The sequence below is a fragment of the Macadamia integrifolia genome, chromosome 5, assembly GCF_013358625.1.
Source record: "Macadamia integrifolia cultivar HAES 741 chromosome 5, SCU_Mint_v3, whole genome shotgun sequence".
Lineage (NCBI taxonomy): Eukaryota > Viridiplantae > Streptophyta > Magnoliopsida > Proteales > Proteaceae > Macadamia > Macadamia integrifolia.
In genome coordinates, this window is record NC_056561.1 from 19,573,398 (window position 1) to 19,596,435 (window position 23,038).

Below are 23,038 nucleotides of genomic sequence, written 5' to 3' on the forward strand. Positions count from 1 at the left end.
ACGTACCAATACATACCGAAACGTACATTTTACCTCAATTTTATATTTTTCATAGAGTCGTATCGAGGCATGTCGTATCGTATCGATGTGTATTGGTGGTGTATTGATGCATATCGGTATGTATTGTAGGATATATATCGATACGAAATGATTTAAAAAATTCAATGTATCGTATCGATGTGTATCGTATCGGCCGACTAAATTTAAGATACGTATCGGAGGGTATCGTATCGGTATCAAAGATACTTAAAACCATGATCGTAGCTATAGAGTACCCTTTCCCTAAGGTAAGAAATCAGAAGCTATAGACGTAGCAATGCCACTTGAAGCTACGGATAGAAAATCGTAGTTAATCCACAACTTTAGGCTATTGCTGCTAATTTTCGGATCTTTTGTTGCAGATAAAAAACTATAATTAAAGGCCCATTTTGTTGTAGTTGGAGTTGGGGCAGGGATGACGAGAACCAATTCTTTTATTTAATTTTTTTTTTTTTTAAAGAAATCCAACCTTTTTGGGTGGGTGTTAGCATAATTAGTAAGTTAGGGAACGGCAATAATGATATGGAAACAGATACATACGACAATTAAATGGGTGAGACGGTAATACTAATATTAAACAATTCAGCATAATAAAAAGTGTACGACAATTATATGGTATGTGTTTAATATGGTCGCTATGTAAGCAAAAATACGGATAAATATTTACCACGAAATATATATGTACTTGGGATCTTAAGCAAAAAAAGAACTTAAAGGACCCTCTTTATGATTAGTTGAAATAAATATTAGCGCAAAGAAGCATATAATGAGTATTCCTACATCCCTCTCTAGGTTTGGATTTCAATTGAAAAGGGATTTTAGGTTTTATTTATTTATTTATTTATTTTTAAAATAAAAATACTATTAAAATCAATAATACGAAGAAAAAAAAAAGAATTTCTTTAGATGGCAGATTCCTCTACTACACAATCCGAATGATCGGGTTGGGTTTTTTTTTTTTCATATCGGTTTAATTGAATATAAACCGGTAAGGGTATCATACAAACCTCTCTCTTCATCTTGACCATCCACATCAGCTGTGCTAGGTGTCAACCTCTGCAAGGGGTATTGCACAGAATTACACGAGATGAGAATTGTAGAGGATTTTTATCTCTGATTAACCTCAAATTTCTTAATTAATTACCCTTTTTGTAACTACTCATCATGTCTACATCCTCTCTCTCAAATTTTCTCTTTGCTCTCACTTTTTTTTCCTTCGGCAGAGGAATTCTTCTTATTATACATGTGTTTTTCTTTTCTCCTTTCTCTCATTTTTTCCCCTTTTGGCCTGGTTTTGCACTATAGGAGGATGATGAATACAAAATGTTAATGGTGATGAAGGAAGATGGAAAAAGTATTTAAGGTATGAGGAGACTCTTTCTTTATCATTTTTTTTCCTATATATTCATTTTCTCTATTTCTTCTCCCTATTGTTGCTTTCGCATCCCATCTCCGTTCTCCTCCCCAAAAAAAAAAAGAAAAATTATTTCTAAATTGATATACATATATAAAAAAATAAAAATAAAAAGTGAAAAAATATACATGAGGTATGATGATCCCCTATTTTTTATGCTTGTTCCCCACCCCCCTTTCTCTTCTTTCCTTCCATTCTCAAAAATGTTTTCATACTTCTATATTTTCTTATGTATTTTTTCTTCCTCACTTTCTCAAACAAGGTCAGCAGGTTAGGATTTTAATTTTATCCTATAAAAGAGCCAAGCACACAATATAGACCTAAAGGTTTAATGCAAGTATATTAAGAATATAAGAAATGAAAAAAAAATCTTGATAATTAGGAATTTAATAATAGAATAGAACCACTTCCCACAAAAGGCAATCAAGTAAACAATATGGAGGAGAATGAGAACCATCGGATCTACGGCTTAACTTATTTCATCTAACGAGTAAAGTTTTCATGTTTAGCCCTATTAAATAGTTCTGCAAACATAAGAAACCTTCACAATATTACCTTCCTCAAGTTCAGATCCTGAAGATAAAAGAAAAGAACATATTGTCCATGATCATGAGTTTTTGTTTTAGTATATAATAAATAAAGTATATTCAATGAGTTCAAAATAATAAATAAAAGCTCTTCAAATAATTAGAGGCAGAAGAGGGGGAAAAATTGCCATCATGTCGGTGTGCAAATTCTTGTGCATGACCAGTCCCATGGCACTCATGGACCCCACATCCTCTCCTCATAAAACCCTTACTAGATGACTTGGTTTTCCATCCCCCTCTTCAGTGGGAAGAAATGGAGATCAAACTTTATTTTAAAATGATTAACATACAAGGAAACTAGTTCGCATGTCTCCAAGCATGGTTCAAGGTACCAGAAATCGACTTGGGATTAGGCATGCACAGGTCAACTAAATATGATCTCAATCCAAATTGGTCCATATCAGACGGAAATACCCTAAATTTTTTAGCCTTAATTATTACCCTTCTCATACTAATCTAACTATACAGTACAGACCAAGAATTAGATCAGACATGGCCAATGCCAATACCGATCCGATTCCTCAAACTGTGCAATATCTAATACTAAAAACAGTAATTAAATCTCTCTCTCTCTCTCTCTCTCTCTCATACGCCAATAGTACTAGAATGTAAAGTTTAGATAGTAATAACGATTCCATTAATGCATGAAAAAAAGAAAAAGAAAAAAAGAAAGTAATGAACTCAATGTATTTAGTTATTAGAACATGAACATTGGCTGTAAGTGGCATACAAAACTCAAATGATATACCATTGATCCATAGGCCATAGAAACGTACGGAAGACCAAAAATATCTTTAGTTCTCACCCAAATCAGGTAAAGTCCACCACTACTTACAAAGATACTTTGAAAAAAAAAAAAAAAAATCTCAACCACAACATATGGGTTACATGAAATTTCAATTGAGTAAAATTAATTGAATTCGTTTGATGAAAGCTTGAGTTAGAAACCAGGGTGTGCAGCAACAATAAGTGGTTTTTGACACTGACTACCAATGGCTTCTTTCTGGTTTGTTTTGCAAGCTTTGTAGGATCACATGGATTGCTCGTGATGGAATCTATTTGCCGTCTAGGAATGCATACCTAGACGTTAATCCAATATCATATATATTTTTTCTTATATTGGTTTGACTTTTTTTTTTTTTTTTTGGTAACTTAAAAAAGAGTGCTTCATGTTAGTGATCATAGCCCTTAGGATAAACCGTCAACTCGAGCGGTGATGGGTTCATGGTTGAGAGCATTTTCACCACTAGGTTACCAACCCCATTGGTATATCGGCTTGACTGAAGCCTCAAAAATAACAGTTTTTGCTATTTCCAGTAGTAGCTCTTTGGCTAGATAAAATTCTGGTTGGTGATCGATCGTGTGTTTTTACTTAGTACCATCTAGACAAAAAATGTTGTAATTAATTAAAGATAGATGTATAAGCTAGCAGTGAATGCTTTGGTTAGTTTCAGTTTCACATTTAATTTAACCCTCCCATATATTTGACATAAATGCCTTTGTGGTCTCAACATAACCATGAAATACAATGGTTGATAATTCTACCAAATATATATATATATATATATATATATTGGTCACCCCATATGGGAATCTTTTGAGGGGTGCTTTATGGACCGTTGGATCTAAATTTCAGTATCTTGAAGTGTTGATTTGGAATAAGTGGTATTTATAAGAATACAGTCTTTATACTTCTGAGAAACCCTATTTATGGTAGAAGAGTTTATGAAACAAAATACATATTGGTATTTAATAGAGAAACGAAAGAGGGAAGGAAGAGTTTGCAGCTGCAACACTCCACCCACCGATCTTGCGGGAGAACGATCAAGCATCAAACTTCCCTTTGCTTGGACAGGTAATTTTTATTTTGCAGCTTCATTTTTTCCCCTGTTGATTATAAAGATTCATTGCTTGAAAAGTCTGAGAGAGGGAGAGAGACGGTTTTTTATCTGTGATGACTTGGGGATGTTGCGGTAGCTGATAATCATGAAAAAAAAGGAGGAGGAGAAACATGGAGGATCGCTGAGGTTAAGAGCTGGGAGTGGGAGTCGTTATGGAGGTTCTAAGTTTAGAAGGGGTCGGTTGCTTGTCGATGGAAGAAAGAGCACAGACGGTGGTCTAATGTGGGTACAGAAGGGAGAGATCTCCGATGGCAATGGGATTCTCATTCAAGAAGCTAAAGCTAAAGCCAATCGTGGTTCGCGAATTCACGCCTGACGCCCTTCTTCCTCTCAGGCTTTCTGATTTAGCCTGATCCTGTGAGAAAGAGGGGAAAGGCAAATGCTCCATGTTCCATCCATGGCGTTTGGCATTTGAACTGGTTGGTTATGGTCTCCTTCGTCATGATTAGGAAAGAATGGAGGAGGAGCAGAAGAAGAAAGTTGCTAAATCTGTAGGGTAGGGTAGGGTTTCCAACCTCAGGTCCTCCGCTTGATTTCACAGGATCTTTTGTTCGGCTTGATTTGGTCATACTAACAGGCCTTTGGTAATGCATTATGTGTGTGTGCTTTTCTTCTTTTTTACCAATGGTGGAGGAGTTTACTGTGTTTGGTGTACTGTGGTGTGTGGAAGACCGGCTTAAGTCCCCCATGGTTTTTTCCTTCTCTCTTTCTCATAGCCAATTAATATTACAAAATACATGACTAAATCTTTCTTGCGGCGGGTTAGAGTGGGTGGATATTTTGTGGATAGATAAATCTGAAGAATTCTGAAATTCTTCTCATGGCAAAGCAAATTAGAACTTGAAAATTCTAGAACTACTCAGATATCTATCTCATACCATTCATCCTATTCAAGAAATGGATTTCTTATTCAACATCTATTACTGTATTACATTCAGAGACTGGCTTTTTTTTTGGTAGAAAGAGACTACCAAAACATAGCAAATATACACTATTACTAACATTTAGACTATCTACTTATCTATTACCCATAGTTTATTATTTAAATTGTCTAAATTCGGTTGGATGAAAACAGAAACCCAACAATATAGTTGGTACTAGTACAATATTGTTTCTAGAACACACTAAACATACAGGAATTGAAGTAGAGTTTATTACGGGGTAAGTCACACAGGCTAGAATTTCCATAACAATTTCCCAATGGTTCTTCTTGTGCAGATGGGGAGCCAGAGTTGGTCAAAATATTGGTGGGAAATAATTAAAGTAGTATATATGCCACAATTTTTGTAATAAAAAGTGTCCTAGTTATTGTTGCTTTACAAATAAAATAAAAATCCAGTCCATTTGGTCATTGTTGCAAGTTCTTGAGCCTTCAGAGGAAAGTGGGATCGGTTGTGGCCGTTGGACTGTTGGGGACTTGGAATGGACCAAAGTCTCTGCACGTATACGTACTACTGTTGTTTTTTAATTAACTTGCAAGGGGTGTTTTTCTTATTGGATAAGTAGGCCTCAGAAAGAGTTGAACTTACCTATCCAATGTCTATCACTGCTTGTTTTCTCAGCTGGCAAATACACTATAGGGAGTGGTGTCTCTTGGTTGGTTCAAAGATTTTTTTTTTTGTAGGTAGGGAGGGAAGTAGGTAATGGCCAGGAGACTCAAACTTGAAACACCCTGGTGAGCATGGGTTTTTGCATACCACAGCTCACCAACTGAGCTAGGCAGTTGTTGTTGAGCTGACTGGTTCAGAGATGCTTCTCATCATGACTAGCATTGATTTTGCCACATGGTTCATCAAAAAGATTATAATCTTGTAGATAGGTGGACATTAAGGTTTTCTATTCATATGTTAAGTTTCAACCCAATTTGAAGTTAGTAAAATAACAAAAATTGTGTATTAAAAATATTTTGAATAATTGTAGAATGAGTGCATAAAGAAAAAGATGGTAGACATAAACAATGATGCATGGATATGCATAAGGGTTTTTCTTATGCAAGAACCACAATAGAGCTAGATAGAGACCCGCAAGCAGTCAATAGTGATCCAATAGGACAGACTTATTCAAACTATTACTACTAATTATACTTTATAGAGGGTGAGTGTAGGAGAGTTCGATTCCTTAAACTTATGCTAGACAAGGGTTTTAGTTTCCGTAACCATATATGTCCTTCATAAGTGGCCCATTTTGTCGAACACTTGGTCCCCCTCTTTGCATAAGAAGAATTCTCATGATCTGATTTTATTATATTTGCCCTATTTCTCTTTTGTTCAGGTCTCTCAAAATCCCCAAGGAACCCCGATTTTTTGTCCCTACCTGCATCTATTTTACCATGTACATATTATATAGTATTATGAGGCCTATTTAGATTCTCCTGATCATGTGGACTACAATTGGTAGAATTTGATATTGACTACATGTGATGTTACTTCTTTAATTGTGAGGCATTCATATATTCGTTTTATATGGCTTTTAATTATGACATGCTTGTATATTTTCAAATTTTTAGGGGGGCAAAAAATAGCACATGATGATGAAATATCAGATACTATTGTCGATGGACTTATAGTAGAGAATATTATACCATATAGGGAGTTAGGTGAGTTTTCCCTTAAAACACATTTGATATGACAAAGGATATGACGTAATATTGTATTTAATTTTGTATTTTGTTTTGTAAAGGATGTGTATGCTAGGGAAGGTCCCACTGATTTGGAGGAAGTCATGCGATTAGATGTAGAAGCTATTGAAAATGAATTAAATAGCAGCGGTGTGGTAGTTGATGATAAAAATGGGGAAACTAATGAAGCTATAGAAGATGATGTTTTTTGTGTATGAACCAAGTGAGCCTGTTGATGGGGATGACAGTTTGCTTGTTGACGATTCAACAAAACACTTTGACAATCCCGTAGAGTATACAGAGGAACAATGCATTGGGAAGTATTTTGCCAATGAAAATGATGCATATGAATTTTATAACAATTATGCTCGGAAGATGGGATTTAGTGTTCGAAAATCTAAAGTGGAGAGGTCAAGAAAAAGAAAAGAATGAATAAACGAATTGAGGGATGTCTTGTCTCACATATATGTTTGTAGTAGGGAAGGTTTTAAGGACTGCAATGATAAAAGGCAAGAAGGAAAAGAAGTCAACCATCGAGCTGATAGTAGAATTGGTTGTCTTGCTCGTCTGTTGGTAAAATCAGTTGAAGGGGGCTTGATTGTTGACCAATTCATTTCAGGTCACAACCATAACTTCGTGGCACTCGATGAAACTTATCGGCTTCGATCACATCAATGGCTCTAAGACTTGGTTGTACAGATTGCGACCACTCTAGATGATTGTGGTATAGGACCCGCAACTATTTATGAGGTTATGAAAACTATGTCAGGTGGAGCCTCCAAGGTGGGTTTGCCAGAGTTGGCATTTAAGAACTTTATGAAGAGGAAAAACCAGAAGTTTCTTGGGGTGGATTTACAAAGATTGTTGGAATACTTACACCACACGAAACTATGTGATCCTGAATTCTTTTGCAAAATAGCCAAAACGGAGGACGGTACAGTGCGAGGTATATTTTGGGTTGATGGACAGGCAAGAGCTGTATATCGTGTATTTGGTGATGTCCTGGTATTTGATACAACATATAAGAAGAATAGATATCACTTCCCATTTGGTCATTTTGTTGGAGTAAATCATCATGGTCAGACTACTTTGTTTGGATGTGGGTTGATAGCAGATGAGACGATTGAGTCATTTATTTGGTTATTCTCTACGTGGTTGGAAGCAATGGATAATCGACCACCTATGGCAATTATTACAGACCAATGTCCATCACTGTTGAGGGCCATTCTACATGTGTTTCCAAGCGCAAAGCGTTGGTACTGTTCATGGCATGTGCAAAAACACTTTATAGAACACTTGAGCCATTTGTATGGGACGAGTCCGTCATTTAAAAATAATTTTGGGAGGTGTATATATGGTAGTAAGACTGAAAATGAATTTGAGACAAGGTGGCAAGAGTTATTAATAACTTATAATCTCGTTGAACATGAGTGGTTGGGGAAGATGTACAAGCAACGGGTTCATTGGGTACCATTATATCTTAAAGGTACTTTCTTCGCTGGTATGTCGTCCACACAACGTAGCGAGGGGATAAATTATTATTTTCGTGGTTACTTTAAGCAATCAATCCCATTGCACAAGTTTGCACAACAATATGAAAATGCTGTACAAAGACGTAGAGAGAGGGAAACTAGTAGTGATTTTTCCAGTCTCAACAGAAGACCTCCACTGTTAGTTGGTAATCCTTTGGAGATATATACATCTAAAGTTTATACGAGGAAGATTTTTGAAATCTTTAAGAAGCAGTGGTCTGTAACACTGGTATTGACAACCACAGAAGAGGAAGTACATGGTCAAAAGAAAAAGTAGTTGGTCGGTCCTTTTGACATTCTTGACGAGCATAAGTGTGAAGTTTGGGATGACATGATACGGGTGTTGTAAGTTGTAGCTGTAAATTGTTTAAGTTTATGGATTTGTTATGTAAACACATCTTGAGAGTCTTCCATAAGACAGACTGCAAGGAGATTCCTTCCCAGTATATCCTTAAAAGATGGACCATGGATGCAAGGAATGATTTGACGAATAAGATAGACAGATTAAGTGATGAAGCTTCTGTATCAGTAATAGCTGCATGGGCTTTTCAAGATGCCTTGAGGAATTTGATAGCCACAGTTAGTGGTTCACAAGTAGCGTGTGAATTTGCTACGACTGCGTTGAGGATTGTGAATCAAAGAATCTTACAAGAACTGGGTGCATCAAACTTACAAACTCCTGTTGTTGATCCACTACTCTCTGCTAATGTTACACATGACCTCCATTGCAATATCCATATTCCTTTGGATGTGATCACAAGGGGTCGGCCTAATTTAGGTCGTGCTAAACATCCAATGGAGATGACAACTGGAAGGAAGAATAGATGTAGCAATTATGGGCAATTAGGGCATAATAAGGCAACTTGTAAGGTATGTTTTCAAGAGGTTCATTCATTGCATATATTAATTTTCAAAAACGTTTAGTGCAATATTGATAATGTGGGACCATGTCTTATATTTTTTAGGTAGTAGTGGCGTTGGAAAATGAATTGGATGCCACGTATAATGAAGAACGGTTTTAGTTAGAGATTTTTGGATCAGCAATATTTGATCTCATGTGTGGGTGTCTCTTTTTGAGTTATATATGTGGTTGTTTATGTTTATTTTTTTGTAAGGATAGGTGATGTTAACAATTTTCATCCATTTGAACTTTCACGTTTCTGTAGTATTTGAAATGAGTTCATGAAGGTCTTCAGAAATTTACAAGGACTGAAAAACCAAAGATTTACTTCCACATTTGAGTCTGCCATAGGAAATTATGTAGTTTCATTGTGATGGTTGAATGATATATGGGCATTCTGCTTTGCATAACTCTGTAGTGCTGCCCCTGGTGAAACTTATTTTATTAAAGGTTGAATATGCTATTTTGTCTTTGGTTTAAATTTAAGTGGTGGTTTCTATTAATGAATGTAATGATATATTAGAAGGAATCCTTCCGTAATGGTTGAAACTTATTTTATTAATGGTTGAATATGCTACCCTTCCAGACAGTCTAGTTCCACCATACTCTTCGGCAAGGAAACTGTGTTAAAGATCACTTGGCAACCTCTCCGGCTGCAGCTCAAGACCCACTTCAGTTCTTTGATTCAAATCCACCACTTTCTGTCTCCCTTTTACTCTTTGCTGATATATCTGGAACTGTGTTTTCTCGGTAATAAACTCTTTTTATAAAAAAAAAAATAATAATAAAATAAAATAAAAAAATAATCCTCTGTCTACAGTCTACATTTCTGATTATACATTGTTGGCTCTGTGGCTGCTTCAGACCCCTCTTTAACTGTTTATCAGTTTGACCTGTCAAGAATCAGTAGTAGTATTCTGTGTTAGCATTTAGGTAATTGAATAATTACCCCACACAGTTATAACATGTGTCTTTCCTCTGTTATTAATCATAACACTTTGGACTTGCTTCTTTCACATGTGGCGAGAAATTGATTTCTTTGCCAGATTTCTCCACACAGTTATAACATGAGAATGATACTCAGCTGAAATCAACTAAGCTCCGTCCTTGCTAATCAAGTTGGTTACAAGAATTATGTATTGCCAGTCATTAAAATTCAAGTTTCCGGATCTGTTTTAGAAGCATTGTTCAAAGAGTCAGATTGGAATCAGTTATGAATGCACTTAAATCTTCATTTTTTTCCCCTTCTTTTAGTTAGTAAAATAGCAAAAAACCAATGAAACTTTCCTTTTGTAGCAAGATGTGCAAGACTTTTGAACCCAAAACTCCAAAACATAAAGATCTATGGAAGTCTTTTCCTTTTCATCCTAATTTCATTTTTTAGGGTTTCAGCTGATTCTAACCGATTCCGATCCATTTTGTATCGGAATTGATGGAGGTCGATCCCTTGTCTGGTTATGGGTTTTTAAAAAGGTCAGGCAAACACTATTTTGAATATTTCCTGCGAACATGATAATCCATCCCCATCCTTTGCCTGATGATGCAGATAAAATAAGGGTAGGAGTTAGGAAACAGGGTTTAATTTATTAGTTAGTTTAACTTGAGAGTCCTAGTTAGAATAGGACCTTTTTCAATTCTTTTATTGGTCAATGAAGTAGCTAGGTTCATTTGTAGTTGGTTTAAGCTGTTTCTAGTCATGTTAGGAGTCATATTTTGAGAGTTTAGATATATCTATGTAGCCACTAGCCAGCCATTCAGGCGCACGAGTTTATGAAGTATAGCTTTCAATTTTATGAAACTTTACTGATTTGAATTCAGTGGTTTCTAATGTGGATTTAGTAGTATACTTGGTGGATCCTAGCCTGGTCCTCTCTCTTTCTTTCTATATTTTATCAAGATCAGAGGTCAGAATTTTCTGTTCTGTATACCCTGTGGCATATCAGATTTTTGTTCTAGGTTCAATTTTAGTCTTTTGCAAATAGCATACAAGTTACTGTTATGTTTTGACTCTAAACTGAGGTTTGAGATTATGTTACATTGTTTTCTTATGTTCTATTATCAGCAATGAGATTTCTAATCTATTGGCAGTGGTTGTAGTTTTGTTATTCTCTCCAAATTCTGGTTTTGCTTCTGTGTTTCTCGATCCTATTGTGAGCTAGTTTTCTTCTCTAGAAACCTGTTTGCATTACATGGGGTTTGGACAGACACTGCGAAAGTAGTGGGGAGATTACAAGAGCATGGGAATGTTCAGTAAGAATTTGAATTGTGCTGTGTTCTGTAATGCTTTCCTGTTTTGTCTTTTTTTCCTTTATTTTAGTTCTCCTGTCTCATGTTGGGTGCTCTGAACTGTCACTTTTTCTTTTATAGTACTGGAATATGGTTTTTCCGTGACAATGTTTCAGATGAGAGAGGTAATTTTGTGTTGATCAAATCGTTGACCAACTGTGATCACTGAATAGCATTGCCGGAATGTTCCTGTGTGTGTTGTGTCATTGGTTATTTGGTTATCTCACAACTTTAGCCATTGTTATCAAGCCCATGGATTCTGACATCCTTTTCACCGGGACTTCCTACATGATTCAAAGTTCCACTGTAGTACGCATTAATTTTAATGAGCAGTGAGATCTATTAAAATTTCTCAATAATAATGTGCTCATTTTGTTGGCTTGTCTGATAATCCAGAAGAATGTTGAGTTGGGTTTAGTCATTAATTTGGTTTGTTTTTATGTGATACGGAATATGAGATCATCTAGATGGTATCTATGATCCTTGCACCTATATGTGGTTGATTGATTTCGATGCTTGTGCATTTGAATACAGTATTTGCAGGTAGATTTTCTCTTAATTAATGCTGATAAGGTGTCTAGTCAGCTTGTTATTGTGTCATTTTACCTGCATTTGTTTTTATTTATTTCATTTTCGTTCAACTTCTTTTTCCCCTTCCAGGTAGCGGAAAGGGCCCTCGTTTTGTGGAACAATGATCATGTTATTGGTTTGATTGCACACAATGAGCAGGTGATCCTGCCTCTCATCTACCCAGCATTAGAGAAGAACATACGGAACCACTGGAACCAGGCAGTTTTCAACCTAACCGTAAATGTGAAGAAAATGTTCTCAAGATGGATGAAGAGCTGGTCATGTATTGCCAAAGCAAGTATGAGGAGGAAGAAGTGAAGCAAACAGCAGCAGCAGCAGAGAAGAGAAGGGTGACATGGGAGCGTCTCGAGAGAGTTGCCAGTGCGCAACCTGTGACTGGAAATACAGCAGTTCTGATAACACCTACAGCAACTGCTATTACATGCTAAATTTAAGGGTAATTTACAGCGCCACCCCTTGGAGAATGCCATTATTATAGGGACACCCCCTCTCTTTCACCAAATTAAACTCAGACCCAAGATGAAATGTAGTAAAACATTTCTAAAACACATTCATTGGTTGTTGGTTGACATGTTGTCATTGAGTTTGTCATTCAAGATTCTAAGAGAGTGTTAGCATGTACATCACTTAAGTCATAAATGCTAGTATACATGAGAGTGATTAGTCATTGGCAATATGGGCTCTCCACCCATTCATTGGTTGTTGGTTGACATGTTACCATTGTGTTGGTCATCCAAGATTCTAAGGGAGTTTTACAAAAAAAAAAAAAGATTCTAAGGGAGTGTTGGTATATACAACTAATAAGCAAATCCCCACTCAAGTCTTAAATGCTAGTATACATGAGAGTGACTAGTCCTTGGAAATATGGGTTTTCCACCCACTTTATAGTTGGTGACAAGTTTTTGCATCATGTACAATTACTTGAGTATTGAAAAGCTAATTATTAGACCCAAATAATACTATTTGAAGTACATTCACAATTAAAGTGGTGGTACACTACATTACTCTAGAAGTACATCCATGAAGCTTGTAACATTGTAACCTCATCACCTGCTTGTACCTTGTAAGTAAATTGCCAAGAACCCTCTCAACCAAGGCAACCCACCCAAAGATAAATACGTTTACTATGATATCACTTGGTGATCCTCAATTTTTTCACTCACTAGATTCCATTGGGTTGGCATTTTTTAATGTTGACCCAAATAGGGAGGCCAAAATAAATGAAAGGTACCCCAACATAGAGGGTCCACAACAAAATCTAAGCAATTAGATATGTAGGGCCAGAACACTATATTAGGTTCAAACATCTTGTAAGTCTGGAGTATCTAACTACACAACCATGTGCCTGTGGCCATGTACTCATACAAAAGTGAGTGACTGTGAATGTGAGTGTGAGTGTGAGTGTGAGCAAGTGTGTGTGTGTGTGAGAGAGAGAGAGAGAGAGAGAGAGAGAGAGAGAGAGAGAGAGAGAGAGAGAGAGAGAGAGAAGCATAACATGAACAAGAGATTATAAAAGGAACTTTAACCCCTTTGCAATTGCAGCATTGTAAAAAGATGTAACAGTGAAAAGCCACTTCGGATCCCCAAAAAACAAGGCTTGTTTTACTACTCCAAACTGCTTTATTTGTATTTTGGGGATTTTACTTCTGGATTTGATAGATGATATATAGTATAAGATTTCAAACTTTGTGTTAATTTTTTAAGACATCTGAAGAGAACATTCTTGCAGTCATTTTCTGGCTTCAGTAATAACAATAAACTTTTTTTCTTGTAATACATTAGGTTCAGGGGAATACTAGAACATGAGAACATCTACATTTTTTTTTTTTTAATGTCCATGGCTACCATGTTGGTAGTAAGCACACTGTCCACATTGGGAAGTGTGGTGCATCTCTACAATTTGTTCTGCTTTCAATAATCGGCATATGAGATGCTCAAAAGTATCAGGAAGCTAGTCTTCCCCTCCCCCTCTCTTTTCTCCTTTCCCGTCTGTCTTTTGAGCCCTTTCTCAGTCAATGTTTTTGAGAACCATAATGAATGCCAAATTCCACCATAATTTCAAAAAACTCTCTCTAAGGGGCTGTTGGATAACACTTCTATTCCTGGAGAGTGTTCTTTTACAGAAGTGTTCTTTTTCGATTCCATACTATGAAGACATTCTGGCGGAATAGAAACAGCATTTGGTAAAATTATTTTAGAAATGTTCTTAAAACAGGAAAAGAACAGAAACAACGTTTGACAAACACTTTATATAAATTCACTTTTGAACAATAAAATCAATAATTACATACATGCTATTATGGTCAAATTTAACTTAAATAAGGAAATAATTTGTTTATGAAATTATCTTTTAAAATACTATTACTTAAAGAAAATAATAAAATAGAAGCATAAAGAGTTTTCACATTTATCTTAATAAATAAACAAAAGTTTACTATTCAAGTTTATAGGAATTACAAAATAAAAATCATAGCTGCAAATAGGTGTCTTGAAATTTGTTACATAAACAATCAAATTAGGGGGTCACCCTTATCTACTGCCATTTGATTTGCTATTTGTATCCTTAGTTCATTCATCTGTCTTCCTTGTACACGTTGATTGCCCTGATAAATTGCAATAGAAGTACCAGCAACATCACCGTTTTCTTGTTCTCCGTGAACGTTGACGACCCTGACTCTCTCTTCATTAGGATCGTAGTAGTCATCTTCCCCAAATTGTAGAAAAAGTGCATATGCTATTTATTCAGATTTGATATAGTTATGAAGTCCACAACAACCTATCACGATATAACTTTGGTAACTAAGTGAGAATTGAGGCTTGTTTTTTAAAACAGGGAATCTTGATTTTAAAATCCCAAAACAACGCTCAATATGATTCCTTGAAGAAGAATGTCTATAATTAAACAATTCCTTAGTACTTCTGGATTGTCTTCTTCCTCCATTATAATCTAGTATATGATATCTCTCTCCTTTGAATGGTGTCAAATATCCATTCCTACTCGCATATCCTGAGTCTACAATATAATACTTCCCTACAATATGATAAAACAAGACATTAAAAGTATACACAATAATCATTTGCATACATGATAATTTGGGCATTGATATACCTTGGGGAGGATGAGGAAATCGCAAGGTAGGATCCTCTAGGGCTCTATTGAATACACGACAATCATTTGCACTGCCTTCCCAACCTGCATATACAAAAGTGAATTTCCTGTCAAACGAGCAGGCACACATCACATTTTGAGTTGTTATCCCCTTCCGTCCTCGATATGAGATCTGTTTTCCCTTGGAAACTATAGCAGTAACATGTGTACCTTCTATGGCACCAATGCAATCCTAATTAAAATAAAAGAAAAATAAAAAAAAAACCAACCAAAAGCATTATTATGTGAAACAAAAAACGACCATAAGTTAAAAAGTGATGTAAACTTAGTAGAAAGAAATATTCCATTTTACCTTAAAATATGGCCACCATTTATTGTTTGCAATTATTTCCATAGGAATCTCATCAAACGATGGGGCTTTGATATACTCCTTAGAAAGCTTAAGCACCCCTTGCAATATTTTGCCAAAGTAATAGCTGACAGTCTGTCCTGAATGTTGGAATCTCTCCTCAACTGCTCTATTAGTAGGACATGTTCCTGTTATTCTAAACATGAACATTGCCAATTGCTCATCTACCCTAATAATGGAGTAGTTGGAATTACATCTACATCTGCGTCCACATCATCATCAACACCTCTCGATTCCTCTTCAACCCTGAAATTAGATTCATTCCCGAATCCTCCTCTCCCACTAGCATATGAATCCCCAAAAATTATACATAGTTCAGGCCAATGTGGTAGCCCATTCCTCCTAAACTTTGACCAATTAAGATTTGCCTAAAAATTTTACAAACTAGCTATTAGATAAAATTACACGCAAAGCAAAAAGAAGGCATGCTTAACTAAGAGTTCTTGAATAGAAGAAAGTGTGTGCAATACATGCTAAAGCATGGGACTGAAGCCCAATCGGGACAGCACTGCAATGGTTCACAAAAGGTGTTAGAAAAGAATACATATTCAGGTGCACAATGTTAAATAGAGCAATTGGGTCCAATAACCTTCATTGATGACAGTTTTACAGTCCACGGCTTTTCTAATTCTGTTTCATAAAATCCAATCTATGGCATATTTTTAGAATTTAGAAAAGAGAATATGATGAATGGATATCAATTAAAGGCAACTTTATAAGTTTATAGAAGAGGAAATAGATATTAAAGTAGATATTCTGCAAAAATTGAAAACCAACAGAGTGATATCAAGTTAAGTGGGTAAGAGAGAGAAAGGTGGGGGGAGTTTCTAGACGTAATAAAGAGAATAAAGATGAAATAATCTACCAAAATTTACAGGGATTACCAAAAAATTATCAAGAACCCACAAACTAGCATACTACTCTCTTTTCCATTTTTCTAGCTATAAGAAAATGTCTCAGAAGCTGACATACAAGACAAGACTGTTGGAAATTCGATTTTTATTTTTCTTTAAAATTGGGGTAGGGGAGAACAAAAGAAGACATTATTTAGTCACACCTAAGATAAAAGGCTGTTGTTTCTGACACCTTGTATCCATGTCAAAAACTGATAGACAAGTACTTGACCCTGGTTCGTAATCTAGATTGATAGAGAAATATTTTTGGTCAAAACAAATTAAAGAATGCTCTCAATCCTAAATCAAACAACTGAATAACTGAAGTTGAAAATCTATCAGTTTAGCAAGTGCTGAAGGCTTACCAAGCTGACATTATATCCATGAAGTCTATACGCACAGTGAACTTGCACTACTTTCTTCTACCAAAACCCCTAACCCTATCACTAACCTCCAAATTCATGGCCGTGTTTATTTGCTAACACTACCTCCCCTAATCTCTTAAATAGTTAAATCTGAAATAAGTATGTTGGTCCTCAAAGTTTCCCATATTGTCAAATGGAAAAGCATCCCTGAGAAAGAACCGAAACCAACCTAATGTCTTGACTCCTTGTTCACATGAAATTTTTTTAAACTTGAACAGCTCTCCATGTTCATCAAATTCTGGCTTCTAAACTTGGTTTTAGTACATAATGAAGCCCCTTTTGCTGGAGAACATCTTCCAAGAGAGGGTTTCGAAAAAGGAGAGACAGAGAGAAACCGAGAAAGAGAGCGAAGAGCAAGAGAGAGAGAGAGAGAGAGAGACGATACCTTTGCTGGAGAACCTCTTCCAAGAAGATGAATCCACGATTGTGAGCCTGCGACCCCTTTTCTAGGGCTTCTTGCATGGGAAGATGGGGTTTTGGTATTTTTTATCGGGAAGTAGTTGGACAAAGGTAGAGGGTTTTGGAGGGTTTTTGTTCTTTTAAGTTAGTAGAAGAATAGACAAGTAACGTTTTGGTATTCTTACAATTTACTCTTCAGTCATCCTTTTTCACTGGTTCATTCCGCGGGAATACAAAAATGAACCGTACGTGTCAAATGTATTTCTGTTCTATTTTCATTCCCATAGAATAGAAGAACACCAGAAACATTCTCCCAAAGTGTTATCAAACGGCCCCTGAGTGTGACTATGTAGCCCAAGAATGTCTCCCTACTTTTGTCGTTTGAAAATGTAAGAAAAGAATTTTGAGGTGTAATGAAGACCCGACTCAAGCTAGCTAGCTAGCAAAATTATAAAAGGGAAGAAAAAGAAAGATTCCAGCTGCCTCTCATAAAATCAATTACAGCTGTCAACTCCCTTACATTCTTTTTTTTTTGGCAGGATTCACATTTTTTTTTTCTTCAGTTTGGCAGGTTTATAGTTACATTCATTTTCATCAATGTTTTCGTTTTTCATTTTAATTTTGAATTTCAAATGTCTATTAAAAAATGAGCACACAATCTTCTAACTTTTCCAAGACATTGAAAGAATTTTGGTGTCATATTTCACAAAGCAAGGAAACCAACTACCCAATACAAACCTAGACAGAGTAATACGATCATGTAGACAAATAGCGATTAGCTAGTGTGCATTTAAGAAGTAAACATTATCAACCTAGGAGTTGCATACACTCAGAGTTTCCATTTCATATCAAAATAAGCTAATAAACTGAATATAAATTTACCTTTTGAAAAAAAATAAAAATTGATTAGGTGTCTGTTGAATCATCTCCAGGGATCTTTCCATCTTCTGTTGTGTTGAACCAATGTTCACAATCCAATCCCAATGGCCTAGCCAAGCTTCCTAGCCCCCTGCATCAGCATTACCAGATGGAAAAGTGTAAATAAAGAGATCAACTGTAATTCTATCAAAAAAATGACCAACAAAATGGAATTTACTATCTATTAAAATATACAAAGAAAGGTAAGGGTTGTGCTCTCAAGTGGAATTCACTACTGAATGTGAATGCCATCTAAAATTTTTTACCAAGATTAGGGCACAAAACTAAGACATCAGTTTGATAAAATTCTAAAGGTAAGTCAACGGACCAAATGGGCTCATTCTTCAATAAACAGTCATACACATAGAGTAGACTAAGGATTTTCATTGATAGCATGAAGAGCACAAGATAGATATCCTTACATTGGTAGGTTGGAAAGCCAATGGTTTTTCTTACCCCATATCCAATGGTGAACAAACTGACAATTTGAGAATTCCTCAAGCATCTTTTTACTAGAAGGGCATATATATCAATAATGGTGAGTGACAGACTCCACAAACTTTGAAAGATAGCTGCCACAACAAGGTAATTGCCAAAAACAACTTCCAAAAAACTCCTTGAGTTAATAAGATAGCTAATACAACTCATCCATTCCAATTACAGAACTAGCTAGAAGCTATATTTATCAAGCACCATAGAGCAATGAAGAAGCTAAAAACAATATAAATGAATTGAAGGATGTAGTCCAAAAATGTAGTAGACATCCACTGAAGTTAAATTTGATCTTATTTTGAATGATTATGAACACATTTGTTGCATGAAAAGGATACTAATGGATTATGACATCCACTAAAGTTAAATTTGATCTTGTTTTGAATGATTATGAACACTTTGTTGCGTGAAAAGGACACTAATTGGAACATTTGAAGATGACAAAAGCTTTCTCATCAATTTAAGATATGGTAATCCCACTTACTGAAAGTTCTCAAACAATGGTCGTTCATCAAATCTCCCATAATCCACTCTGACATAAACTGTATAGTAAAGGAAACTTCCAAATTTCTATCCATCAATTGGAAAAGTCAAAAAAGCTCACCAAGAACAGCATATGGAAAGTTCAAAGATGTAATTACACCAACTATTCCAAGAGCATTCCACACCTGTAACATGAAAAGCATGTGCAGAACACTATAATTTACATATGGAAGAGTTACTTTCAATTATCATAGTCCAAATTCACAAAGATGAATCACACCTCCAACATCATATGATTTGGTCCTATTAAAAATATAGAGCAGTGCAAACCCTGTGAGACATAAAAACTTGGACTAGAAGTACCCGTTAGGGTTAAGCACCTCCTATTTTCAAGAACCCGTACCTCCCATGGTATAATAACTTGTAACAATATAGCCATTGTAACACAAGAACAGTACTAGAAGTATCCAGTCCTGTTGTAGTTCTTTGGATTTGGATAACAGGGGTTTGTGGTCGGGAAGAAAACTGTCGAGTTCAGAAGAAGGTGTTAGATTTTGACAAGATGGGAAGCGAGAGGGAGAGAGAGATAATGGAGGATGACTAAAGGGAGATACCATACGCTCACTCTATATCTCCCGCGACTCCCTTCTCTCCCATTCACAATGTTCTCTCTCTCCCTACCTTCGTCTCTTTGCCTCACTCCTCCTCTGCTCACACTCACTCTCCCTATTTCCCCAAACCTTTTCTGCCTCCTAGGCCCTCTCTCTTGACACGTGGCGAAACAAAAAAAAAAATCCGACGGCTGAAGCTAAACCCTAAAATATTCACTCTTTCTTCCATCTGTAATCTCCATCTCTGTTCGTTCATAGCCACTCCGGCGGCTTCGTCTCTGAATATTGCTACCAGTCAAATGTGTTAAATTCATGTCTATCAATTACAGTCCCAAAACAAAAGAGAGAATCCACACCATTAAAATAAAAAAAGAAGCAAAATAATCAACATACCATGTCAGCAGAACCCGATCTTATAGAGGAAATAGAGAGCGGATCGAGAGAGGATTAGTAGAAACCAGAATATGCATTTTACTTCACTTTGAAGATTCAGATAAGAGAAGGAAGATCGATTGAAAAGACAGAGAGGTTCGGAGAAACCAAAATACGTCTTTTGCTTCACCTTTGGATACCTGTCAATTAAAAGAAGAAAAATCGATTGGAAAGAGAAAGAGGATCCAGAGATCTAGGGTTTTCAAATTCAAAATATAATTGAGAAAAATTGATTGCAGGTCGATGGGGAGGAGAAACGAAAGAAAAACGAACAAGTTTGAAGAGGGTGCAAAATCAAAGCATGTGATGTGTGAAAATGATTTTTGGAAAAATTACATGATTACCCATTTTTGGGTTTTCCTTTACAAAATTACCCACAAAAAGTTTTGGTTAACGAAAATACCCACAATTAGGTTTGAGTTTACAATACTACCCACCCAAAGTTTTAGTTAACAAAAATACCCAAAATCAGGTTTCGGTTTACAAAACTACCCAAAATAGTGATTCTTCATCTTCCACATATAATCATGTTTTTTTTTATTACTAAAACTTTGAGTGAGTAGTTTTGTAAATCCAAACTCAATTTTAGGTATTTTTGTTAACTTAAACTTTAAGTGGGTAATTTTGTAAAGGAAAACCTAATTTTGGGTATTTTTGTTAACTGAAACTTTTGATGGGTAATTTTGTTAAGAGAAACCCATAAGTGGGTAATCATGTAATTTTCCCTTGATTTTTTTGGCTCCTTACCTGAGTGCCTATTGAGAATTACCACATCGCATAAGCTATCTAAATGAAGCCTTGTGTGATTCAGACCATGAGATTAGAATATTAAAGCATGTGATGTGCTAAATCTCAAATTTGAGACCCATTTGGATTAGTGGGTAGCTATTGATTTTCAGTTGGGGTTTATTATGTCTAATTTAGGATTTTAATGACCCAATTTTTTCATATCAATTTAAATCCAAACTAGTAATATAGTTGAAATCATCGAAGGATTTTAATGACCCAATGTTTTGATATCTATTTAAGGGTATCGTAATCCAATTAGGGAATTTCAGATCAATTAGATAATCTAATCATGGATTTAATTATTTAATTTTCAAAATCAAATTTTAGTAAACATGTGAATAAACTAACAAGATTGCTAATCATTTGGAAATCGTATGAGATAAACCGAAAGTGAAACCGTTTAAAACCGTGAAATCGAAACTGTTTAAAATCGTGAAACTGTGAAATCAAAACCGTTTAAAATCGTGAAATCGAAACCATTTAAAACCGTGAAACCAAAACCGTTTAAAAACCATGGAAACTGAAACCGTTTACTAAATGGTTGCGATTTCAGAAAGTGCAACCGTTTAGTAAATGGCGCGGTTATGGTTTCATCCAAAATATGTCAACCGAACCGAACTGATTAATACCCTTAAGTTCAGGGGTATCGATATCCAATAAATAAATTTTTCAAATCCAAATAAATGATCATCCGATCAATAAGATATCCAATTATGGATTTAGTTATCAGTATCAGCATCCTTATCAGTCTCAGATGATATCGATAGCAACTAAAATAACTATGAGACATGGTGCAACCTGCTCAGAAGACAACAACCAAGTTTAGTTGTATTATCGAATAGCAACCATGAAAACCGAAACCATTTACTAAATGGTTGCGGCTTCAGAAAGTGCAACCGTTTAGTAAATTGTGTGATTATGGTTTTAGCCAAAATATATGTCAACCGAACCGAAGCGCAATGATTAACACCCTTAAGTTCAGGGGTATCAATATCCATTTAATAAATTTGTCAAATCCAAAGAAATGATCATCCGATCAATAAGAATGCCTCAAACACATTCATATTGATTTAGGGGTATCGGTATACAATAAGGAGATCTGAATAACCCAGGAAATAAGCTTCTATAATTCCATTATCTTAAGGTTCTTGAAAATTCGACTCAATTTTGAATTTTGAGAGAAAAAAAAAAAGGTAACACGACTAAATGACATGGGGTACATATTTAATGGCAAGAATTTGACTCAATTGCTTCCATATTAGTAACTCTGGTTCCAATGTTATCCAATTAGGGAATCTCCAATGAATTAGATATCCAATCATGGATCTAGTGATCGGAATCATTTTACCGTATCGGTCTCGACTACTATCGATATTACTAAGGATCATTGCAAATCGGTCACTTTTGCCCTTGTTTTCTCAAGAAAGTATAATTTTATTGTTTTACCCCTAAGATGATACAGCTAATCAATAATTCATTCTTTACTGATACTGATCCAACGTTGCCGATATGATAGTTGAAACTAAGGGTGTCAATCCGTCGAGCCTATTGGGCCTATATCCTAGGACCATGACCTACCTATTTAAGGAATGAGTCAGTCTCGATCGGTGTCGTGTCAGGCTCAATTGGGTTTCGGTGTTGTAATCATCAACAATTTTGAAAATATATTACACTTAATTGCAATCAATAATTGATAAAAATATCAATATATATACTCTATTCTATTCCAAAAAAAATCAAAATACCTATATAAATGGTCGGGCTAAACGTGTCGATCCAAGTCGGGCTTGTAAACGAGCCGGGCCGATTGGGAGGCACATCGGGCTATTACCTTGCACCGTGTACTACCTATTTATATACGGGCCGGGTTTAGGCCCGACACGTTTATTAATCGGGCCAGTCCAACTCTGGTCATAAACATGTCGGGCTCGGTCGGGCCTACATGTGCGGGCTTGGAATTGACACTCCTAGTTGAAACAATGTATCCAACTAGTAATAAAGTAGAAAATACTCAAATAAAGGGCAAGAATATTAATAAAAAGGCAAATCTCATTGAAATAAGAAACTAATTCATAAACTTAAATCGTCAAGCGTTACATAGAAGATTCAGTGGGGAATACAATATCCAATTATGATTCCAACAAATAAGAAAAAAAAGATAAGAAATAGGGAGATCCCTCCACACACAACACGTTTAGAGGGTTTATTTC

The 23,038-nt window shown here is 35.7% G+C and overlaps 1 protein-coding gene across 1 annotated transcript; it reads left to right on the forward strand.

Moving 5' to 3' along the window:
• The first annotated feature begins 4,026 nt into the window (after nt 1–4,026).
• On the forward strand, nt 4,027–8,367 carry LOC122077943 (protein FAR1-RELATED SEQUENCE 5-like). The gene is made up of 4 exons (XM_042643831.1): nt 4,027–4,237; nt 6,448–6,506; nt 6,621–6,770; nt 7,258–8,367. The coding sequence occupies exons 1-4, from the start codon at nt 4,027–4,029 to the stop codon at nt 8,365–8,367; spliced, it is 1,530 nt and encodes a 509-aa protein (XP_042499765.1).
• Nucleotides 8,368–23,038: the final 14,671 nt, after the last annotated feature.